We start from the raw sequence: 9,521 nt of genomic DNA, 5'->3' as shown, positions 1-9,521 counted from the left end.
TGAGAGACTATATGGCCAAGAATGACGCTGTAATTCAAAGTCAGGCAGCATCTCATCGAAATCTTGAAATTTAATTGGGGCAATTGGCCAATGATTTGAAAAATAGACCACAAGGCACTTTGCCTAGTGACACCGAAAACCCAAGAAGAGATGGTAAAGAACATTGCAAAGCAGTAACCTTGACAAGTTGAAAAATTCTTGAGTCAAATGTGGCTGGAATAGGCAGTAAGGAGCCCTCTTAAATCCACAAAGAGGGGGAAATGAAGAAAAAACCAACAATTTCAGCTGCTGAAATTCCCCCAGTAGTTACAGCATCCAGTCAGCATTCTGCTTCAGAAAAGTCTTTGCAAAAGCCAACTCCACCGTTTCCTCAACGGTTCAAGAAGCAACAAGTCGTTGGTCAATTCGGGAGATTTCTTGATGTTCTAAAGCAGCTCCACATCAATATACCATTAGTGGAAGCTTTGGAGCAAATGCCAACTTATCTGAAGTTTTTGAAGGATATTTTGACAAAGAAAAGGAGGCTTAGCGAGTTTGAAACTGTCGCTTTGACGGAAGGATGTAGTGCTATGTTGAAAAGTAAAATTTCACCCAAATTTAAAGATCCGGGCAGCTTTACAATTCTAATTTCTATTGGGGTCGAGATGTTGGAAGAGCTCTTTGTGATTTGGGAGCTAGTATTAATCTCATGCCCATGTCTATTTTCAAGAAGTTGGGAATTGGAGAAGCAAGGCCAACCACCGTCACTTTGCAATTAGTGGATCGTTCTATGGCCCATCCGGATGGAAAAATTGAAGATGTTTTGGTAAAAGTTGATAAGTTCATTTTTCCGGCCGACTTCATTATTCTTGACTATGAGGAAGATAGGGAAATTCTAATTATTTTAGGGAGGCCATTTCTTGCTACGGGAAGGACTTTCATAGATGTTGAAAAATGAGAGCTCACCATGAGAGCTCAAGATGAGCAAGCCACATTCAAGGTTTTTCATCCCATACGTGCTCCGGATTCAATAGGAGAATGCTTAGCAATTGGAGATATTAATCCTAACATGGTTGAAGAGTCTAAATTAAAAAATAGTAAGAATGTGAGAAAGAAGATTCTCCTTAAAGAAAAACCTAAGGATCACGAGCCGCAAGAAAGCAAAGACAAAACATCATTTGACCCTAAAAAACCACCCAAAAAGAAGACAAAGAAAAAGAAGCTTAGTAGAAAAATTTGGTCTCAAATGTTTGAAGTTGGGCAACAAGTGATTTTCGCCAACTCTTTAACGAAGGCTACTCATGGACGACTAGATTCAAGGTGTGATGGATCTTTCTTGGTGGTGAGAGTATATCCCGATGGGGTGGTGGAACTACGTGATGCACTTTCAAAAAGAAAATTCTTGGTGAAAAGCCAAGGAGTGAAGTTTGGGGGTGGTGAGGTCAACCAAGCAAAGACCTCCATCACTTTGAAAGAAGCTTGAAGAAGGACTTCGGGTTGCCTTGGCCTTATTGTATCACATTTGAGCAACCCAAGAGCGGAAGAACAAGATTATATTTAGTTATATATATATTATATAATAAGTTTGGGTGCCACCCCTTGTAAAAAAAAAACAGAGAAGAGTGTGATTAAAATTAAGTTTTGGGTGTGCCACCCCTTAAAAAAACAAAAGAAAAAGAGGAAAAGAAAAAAAAATTATCATATACATACTTATATAATTACATATGTATATAACTTTCAATTTCCTACAATTACTAATGATTTTGTTGTGGTGTGTGTGATCTTTATTACTGGTGCAAAGCAGGGAATGATAGAAAAATAGATTGCTGCAATATGATGTGAAGCAGATTTGTGTGCTGAAGCAGTAAGTCCCAGTTGTTACAGCATTGCATCAGCATCGCTTCAGTATTTTCAAGCAGGGACTTTAGTGGGGGAGGAGTCGGAATCTTGAGGGAGTATCTCTTTTTCCTTAGTTAGTTAACCTAGTTTAAATGTTATTGTGCTTGTGTGTGCTGAAATAAGTGTGTAAGTTTAAGTGTTGCTACTGTTTGTGTTTGTTACTTTGTGAGTTTACTTTTATTGTTGTCTTTAGTTGTGTGAGTAATAAACACTATATAGAGTAGATGTGTATTAATCATGTTATTTTGTCAGGTTTGTTATGTTCTATTTTGGCTTGCAATTGAGAAAAATAGTGCATGTGTTTTCAGCTTGGTTTAGGGTAGCCCTCGATGATGAAAAATATCCATTTTCTTCCATTTGTGGAGTGCCTTGGTTTGTGTGTTGAAAATGCTAGTTTTAAGTTTTATTTGTGTTTAAATGGTAGCCTATGAGGAATGCTTTCAACTATTGTGTGCTTGTGTTATCCCACCATACTTTGAGTTTTTAGAATAGCTAACACCTTGCACTACTACAAAAAGGGCTATTCCCAACGGTTTATAACTGTCTTTTATATTATTTCCCAACGGTTGCTAAAATCGTTGGCTATGTGGGTTTCATAAAAATGCGAAACTTTAAATGACAGTTTATAACTGTGGCAAAAAGTTACTTTAAATGACGGTTAAGAAATGTTGGAAAAAGTTACTTTAAATGACAGTTAAGAAATGTTGGGAAAGACTTTAGTCAGACTATAACTAACAAAATACACTACTTAATATGACGGTTATAAACCGACAGACAATATGAAGTAAAGTATAAAATAGAAATATTAATTCAATTCTCCTCTTGTATTTTTATTATTTAGATTTCCAATACACAATGATGAAAAAACATAATAACAATAATAATATTTTTATAAGAAAATTCATACATTTAACACTCTTCAAAAGAATTAAAGCTTCATGAAAACCATAATATGCCATCAAAGTTTAGTAATGCAATACAAAAGAAGGAAATCCAATTAAGTTTTTACATTTTGCAATCTTTTGTAGAATATCTTCTGAACATCTAAAAATATGTATACTGAGAACAAAATAAGTCTCCAGGTAGTCACTTAGAACTTTAATCAAATAGCTGGAGATCACTTCCTAAAAACTAAAAAAGCAAGACAATAGTAACTAAGATTGATGTCAAACCTATAAATCATTTTCTTAGATCACATGGGGATCGTCCATGAGCGATCATTGGTCATCATACTCTATGTTATTAGTCATTTGTCTGCTGCTATCATCTGCATGACATACTTTGCCCATTCGTCACGTATTTTATTGATTTCTTTATTAGTGTAAGAGGATGATACGTTCCTTTTAAACTGCAACAAACGAGACCAATCATTAATTTAATAGGTCATAATAAAAGTACTTAAAAACTTTAATATTTGTAAAAATAATTAGTGTCTTTACTTCTGTTTCCAATTTTCGTGTAGGATTATTTTCAGTCATGAATGATTTAATAAATCTCATGCTATAATACCCACACTGGTTGCCATCTGGTTGCTCTGGACATCTGTACTCAGTGAAGCTTATTGCTACTGACCGTCGGTTTCTTTTCTCAAGGTATTGTGAGAAGAGTAGTGAAAATGTGTTTGTTTGCTTAATTTTAGTTAGTATTAATTAGTTTCATTTTCTATTTAGTAAGCTAACTTTTAAGTCTTGTAAAAATTTGTATTGTTAGGTGTGTTCTTCCAATTAATTGTGCTTGTTTGTGTTGAAAAAGGAAGAATTAAATGGATAGGAAAAAGAAAAGGAAGCAAGGAAGAAGTGGAACACAAGCTGAAATTAGGGTAGATTGCTGAAGCAATGCTGAAGCGAATTCAGCATTCTGGCAGTGACGTGGAAACACGAGTTTCACTTATCCACATCAGTAAATTCGTCCCAATCACTCAAAATACACCACTTGGTTGTTGTGGAAGGAAGGGGACTAAACCTAGTGGGCCAAAGTGCAAAAAGAATTGGGCTTCTCATTTTTGGGGAGTGATTTTGTACCCTATGAACCAAACAACTAAAAGGAAAAAGAAAGAAAGTACATATCTTCATCTTCCATTACGTAATGAAGGAGAGCTGCTGCATTTTTTTTTGGAAGAGAAGTAACTGCAGAATAGTACAGCAAAGGAGGAAGAAGGCGGGACCAAGCTTTAGTGTTTGCTTTTTCTTTTACCATCTCTTAATAGTTTCTTCTCCTTTCTCTTTTCTTGTTGTTGTACTTAGTTATTAAAAACTTTGTGAGATTGTAAAACTGGGCAGCAGCCATGGATGATAGTTTTTTAGCTTGGATTTTACTTTTTGAATTGAATATGAGCTAGACTTTTGAGGCTTGAATGGCTATGAACTTCTATGTTGGACATGATTAATTTTTAAGCTTACTTTAGTATATTTGCCTTTGTTCATTCAAGTGAATTTTATTTTTATTAGATTGTTGTTCCTTGGCCATGAATAACAATTTGCTAAGCTAGATCTTGTTCCGGAAGGGCTAGATCTAGTAGTTCAACTTGAATGGAGCAATTGAAAACTTAGGTTTTTCTTTGTAAGTGGAATAAGAATATTTCAATTACCTTGCATAACTTAAGAATTGATGTTTGAATAGTATTTTGCTTGCTGGTTTGATATAAGAATATATTGAGCTTAGCGATAGACTTTAATTTGTGAGTTTTGCAAAATTGTCACAAGCCTAGAGGAATTTTTGTTATCTATGTGCCGAATGCTGGAGTAATGCTGAACTGATGCTTTAACACCTGGAAAAAAAAAACTAACTCGAAGGAATTAGCTATTCAAGCCATTTTTACCATATTACATTTTTTATCTTGCAAGCAATTTTTCTAGCAGTGTTAGTTTTAATTTTAGCAAGTTTAATTCATGTCATTTTTAATTTTGAATTATTAATCAACCATTTGCATGTTATTCCCTCTTACTTTAAGTTGAAATTAGATGGTTTTACATCAAACTTTGTTTGCAATCCCTGTGGAGACGATCTTACTTATCACTTTATTACTTGTTTGACTGCGTATACTTGCGTATATAATTTTCACAACAATACCATATTAACAAAATTATATACACCCATAAAATAATTATACCATACTTACAAAATTATATATCACCTTTATATATAATAAAATAAAAATTAAATATGCATGATTTAAAATAAAATGATATACTATATAATAAAATTTATATACCATATAACAAAAATTATATACGTTACAAATATATATATACATAATAACAACAAATAAAAAAAATATATATATAAGATACTAATAAAATTATATATCATGTCAACAAAAATATAATAAAAAATAAAACTTAAATATTATTTAAAAAAAAATGATATATCGCGTAACAAAAAAATATATATACCATTTACAAAATATATATACTATTAATAATATAAAAATACATATTACTAATATATATATATATATATATATTTGTATACACTAATTAAATTATATCCTATAATTAAAATATATATACCATGACAATAAAATTATATAGCACTATTGTATATAATAAAATAGAAACTAAATAAATATTATTTTAAATAAATATATATCATATAATTAAAATATATAAAAATAATAATTAAATATATGTAGCATGCCAATAAGATTATTTACATACATTAAAATATTTGTATTATGCTATCAAAATTATATACCACTATTATACATAGCAAAATTATAAATAAATATTATCTAAAAATAATAATATACTATACAACAAAATAGTAATATACTGTACAACAAAATTTATATACCAACAACCCACAACAACTCATAAAAAATGAAAGAAAATTGACAAAACTTTCAAATAAAAAAGATTTTAACAAAATTAATATATATTATAATCTTTAAGTAATTTGCTTCTAATTCTAAAAAAAAAAAAACTATTAATTTTTTTTATGTGACAAAAGACAATATAAATAATAAATAATTTAAAAAAGAGATCATTTTGCTATAAATTTTGAAATGAGAATATTTACTAACATAGTATATAATTTGTGGTCATTTACTATAATTTCCTTTTAGTTTATTTTGTTAAAAAATATTATATTTAGTAGCATTAAGTTTAATGCCATATATATGTAAATTTTTTATTTTTTTTCCCGTAATTTTGTATATAGCCTAAATTTTATTGTGTGAATAAGTTAAAGGATTTAAATTGTGGTTGTTTTAAAATTTTAGTTAAAATTTCAATTTTTATAATATAAAAAGTTTCAATTAAAGTCAAATTTTTAAAAATAAAAGACCCTATTTTTTAGTTTCACCCTAAGCCCCTTAAAAACTTGATATGACCCTGGATGCCCACACTGGGCGTGTGTATGATTAATCCCCAACTCTAGATATTGTTTTTGAATAAGGCTATGTGTAGTGTAGTTCGTCTACCCTTCAGTTTGTTCTCAAAGTAATTGATGAAAGAGTCACATTTTTGGATTAATCATACTTTAAATACATGAAAAATACTCTACCTTCATGATACTTGCTAGTTCTCAAATTGGGCAACATTTGAATGATTTATATGGTTTAATCCCAACTTGTTGTAAGTAATTTGTTAGTAGGGAAAAGAAGCACAAAAAATACAAAAGAATTGACTCTTGTATATTCTTTAAAAACTTGTAATAAATATGTAGTATTAGCTTACATTCTCCAAAAAATTGGAGGGTAAGAATTTGGTGCAATTCACAAATGTCATCCTTTTTAAAAAGAAACCAAAACTATCTGAGCTTCCTTATAGGCAGTGCTTGTCCGAAAAGATTTTCTACTTCATTTGCTTCCATTTTCAGCTGTTCTAATAATTCAGTCTCTTCTTTGCTTAGATTTTTTAAGAAATTCTCTTCATCTTGTTGAAGCAATTTAAGACCCTCAGCTAACCTTTGAAATAATGTCATTTCGGTTCTTCCCACCTTCTCTACTTCCCCTTCTATTTGCTCAACTTCCTCTACAATTGTCCTTTCGCCTTCTTCTATCTTCTTCTCTAGCCTCTCTACTAGAGGAGGTTCAGGTCCACAAGTATTATCCGTTTTGATAAATGTGCTGAAGTCCCGGCCAACACTCTTTGCTGCTTTTTCAAGTTCAGGAACAATACTTTCTGGTAATGTTGAACTCCTTGTATATATAAAAGCACCACCATAGCCATCCCAAGCATCATTCCTGCCGCGGTAGTATACAAATATGTAATCATCTGGTGTATTTTCTATCTTGGATGATAGAATGTACCTGAAAATATCACTTTGCCAAAACTCATGACGAAGAAAGGAAGAACAAAATTGTTTTTGCAGCTAATCAAGAACCATGTGGATATGAATGAATTACCAATCATCTTGATAGTGAAGGTACTCATTGTCATGGTTGTATAGTATTCCAGGCTGCTGTGGATCTTGAACAAATCTCTGTGTAGCCGTTCGAGTGAAGAAGCCGCCATCTGGAGTTTTTATTCTCCAAGTTAAATTCCCAACAAGTTTGTTGGATTCTTTGTGGAATTCATGCAATTGGCAATCAAAAGCATCAAAGGTAGGATTTAAGCCACTTGAAATGAACCACTTTCCATCAAACTTTGCAATATCAAAGCTTTTAACGAGAACAGCAGGATCAGGAACAGGAAATTCTCCAACATCAGATTTCCTAGGCACACACTTCTTTCGTGACACAGCACATTCGTTGAATTCATCTACAACACTGTTTTCGAACAAGTCACCACATTTAATCTGCAAGATGAAGAAGCATATATGAACAATTAAGCATTGCCCTAAACTAGTAAAAATAAAAGACTTGATCAAAAGGTTGCAGAACTAGCCTGGCATTCAGTCTCATCAGGTCTATTATTGCAAGTTTGAAGACAAGCAACATTGGCAGCGCAAGATGGGTTTGCAATGCACTTTGCAAGTTCTACCCTGACACAAAAACTCTAGTGTTTGAATGAAGGATAGATACAAAATCACATAGGAACAATTAGTGTCTACTGAGACATATCACCAAAACAATCAATCTCATTATGTAAGTGGAAGATAATGCTATAACTAACTCGAATAAGGCTGCCTTTGCTGGAAAAATAGAAGAAAAAACACAGAAAAGCATAGGATACGAGATAGTATAATCCTAGCTACTACCGGCTAATCTAGATGAGAAACAACAATGTACATTTAATATGATTAGAAAAATACAAACACAAGAAATTCCACTGAGTTACCTGCATTCCTTCAATAAGCAAGTACATGTTTTGAGAGCATCAACAGCATTGGCTGAAGGAATGAGCATGAAAGTGCATGCCAACAAACCAATTACTTTCATCAAATGTAAGTGGCTCCATCCTTTAAGACCATGTGATACATTTTCAATCAGAGAATTCATCACTTGTCTCATCTTGGAAAAAAAACAGAATAAGAAATTAAATTAATTAGTTATGGGAATCAATAACCCAACATTACCCAAGTACATGTACCAAGAACTACCTCATCTTTATTAGCATTACTCATAGAAAATGATGAAGAAATCTCCTCTCTTCTGCGAAATAAAACCCTTGACCATTTTGAACTCAGACCACAAAAGTCTCTACCAGAAGTTCTCAAAAGCAAGTATCGGGGCTTTTCACTAGTCGGCCAGAGCTTCACAACAACACGAAAGTGAAGTGCCTTTTTCTGGTGAACTTGGAAACTATTTCCTAAACCAGACCTCACACAAGCACTACCAAAACTGTCATCTTTGATAGATAAACATATAGAACGAGCAGCCATGGCTATGGTAAAGTGCTTTTACCTCAAAAATGACCTGAGAAAATAGCTGATTATACTCCAAATAATCAAGAAAGGACCAAATTAAATAGTGTGGCATTGAAAAGACTAGACTGAGAAATGAAATTTCAAGACAGAAAGCTTACCCATAAAAAAAGAGAAGAAGAGATAGACGGATGGCGCCAAAGGATGATTATGTAGATGTTGAAATGAAAATCTCTGGTAGTGGTGGAGTGAGTGTGAGTCAATATAGATTGAAAGATAAGAGCAACGCATCGTGTGGAAGTAAGTAGTTTAACGTACTCCAATTTTTATGCAAGAGAAAGAGAAGACCAGGACACTGACCACGTGTGTATTTATCAGCCATCTAAAAAATATTAAGTTCTTTTTTTTAAAACAAAAAATAAATAAAATTTGAAAAAACAAAAAACAAAAAACGTTAAATTTGTTTGTTCGATCTCTCAGTACTTCCTTAATATTCCGTTGGTGTTTGTTCTCTTGCATTACTCTCTATTTAATTTGTTTTCTTCTTTGAATTTGGTATAGTGAAAACAAGGCAATCTAATTCTTTGGTGTTTTTGACTGAAAATAGTAGTAATGATGGTTTGAACTTTGATGATTAACAAAGGAATCCAACTCTGTTCTCTCTCTGTGTATTTCTCTCAGATTTATGTATATCTCATCTTGCCTTTACTTTCACTTTTTTGTTTTTGATTTCTGAAATTTTTAATTGATTTCCTCCACTTCTCAGAACATAGATCGATGAGGCTTCTCAACAAATTCGATTGCTCTCCGATATATGGATAGTATATCTCGATGAGTAATTAAATTTAGGTGCGATATTTGATTTTGAAGTTTAGATTACTGTTTTTCCTCTATGT

At 32.3% G+C, this 9,521-nt stretch overlaps 3 protein-coding genes across 4 annotated transcripts; 2 read left to right on the top strand and 1 right to left on the bottom strand.

The window, feature by feature from the left end:
* Positions 1–260: 260 nt before the first annotated feature.
* On the top strand, positions 261–937 carry LOC115717683 (uncharacterized). The gene is made up of 2 exons (XM_061116281.1): positions 261–490; positions 604–937. Exons 1-2 carry the CDS (start codon positions 261–263, stop codon positions 935–937), a joined length of 564 nt encoding a protein of 187 aa, XP_060972264.1.
* A 9-nt stretch (positions 938–946) lies between these two features.
* On the top strand, positions 947–1,462 carry LOC133038195 (uncharacterized). Its single transcript, XM_061116280.1, has one exon. The coding sequence runs from the start codon at positions 947–949 to the stop codon at positions 1,460–1,462; it is 516 nt and encodes a 171-aa protein (XP_060972263.1).
* A 5,028-nt stretch (positions 1,463–6,490) lies between these two features.
* Positions 6,491–9,117, bottom strand: LOC115716795 (violaxanthin de-epoxidase, chloroplastic). Of its 2 annotated transcripts, none has more exons than XM_030645698.2 (6): positions 8,787–9,117; positions 8,362–8,677; positions 8,100–8,272; positions 7,707–7,803; positions 7,226–7,617; positions 6,491–7,129 (listed from the first exon to the last, which is right to left on the bottom strand). In XM_030645698.2, exons 2-6 carry the CDS (start codon positions 8,641–8,643, stop codon positions 6,628–6,630), a joined length of 1,446 nt encoding a protein of 481 aa, XP_030501558.2. In that variant the 5' UTR covers positions 8,644–8,677; positions 8,787–9,117; the 3' UTR covers positions 6,491–6,627. The 2 variants fall into 2 exon arrangements, with proteins under 2 accessions (XP_030501558.2, XP_030501559.2); XM_030645699.2 differs by having other exon boundaries at positions 8,362–8,689; positions 8,787–8,959.
* Positions 9,118–9,521: the final 404 nt, after the last annotated feature.

This window comes from Cannabis sativa, chromosome 5 (assembly GCF_029168945.1).
Source record: "Cannabis sativa cultivar Pink pepper isolate KNU-18-1 chromosome 5, ASM2916894v1, whole genome shotgun sequence".
NCBI classification, from domain to species: Eukaryota; Viridiplantae; Streptophyta; class Magnoliopsida; order Rosales; family Cannabaceae; genus Cannabis; species Cannabis sativa.
Note: the sequence above shows the minus strand (reverse complement) of the source record. Positions and strands in the feature narration are given on the sequence as shown.

Coding starts and splice junctions, on each gene's coding strand:
- LOC115717683 (XM_061116281.1), top strand. CDS start 261: ATGAAGAAAAAACCAACAATTTCAGCTGCTGAAATTCCCCCAGTAGTT. Junction 491..603: donor CAAATGCCAACTTATCTGAA/GTTTTTGAAGGA, acceptor CCAAATTTAAAG/ATCCGGGCAGCTTTACAATT.
- LOC133038195 (XM_061116280.1), top strand. CDS start 947: ATGAGAGCTCAAGATGAGCAAGCCACATTCAAGGTTTTTCATCCCATA.
- LOC115716795 (XM_030645698.2), bottom strand. CDS start 8,643: ATGGCTGCTCGTTCTATATGTTTATCTATCAAAGATGACAGTTTTGGT. Junction 8,273..8,361: donor GTAATGCTAATAAAGATGAG/GTAGTTCTTGGT, acceptor TTTTTTTCCAAG/ATGAGACAAGTGATGAATTC. Junction 7,804..8,099: donor TGCTTATTGAAGGAATGCAG/GTAACTCAGTGG, acceptor TTTTTGTGTCAG/GGTAGAACTTGCAAAGTGCA.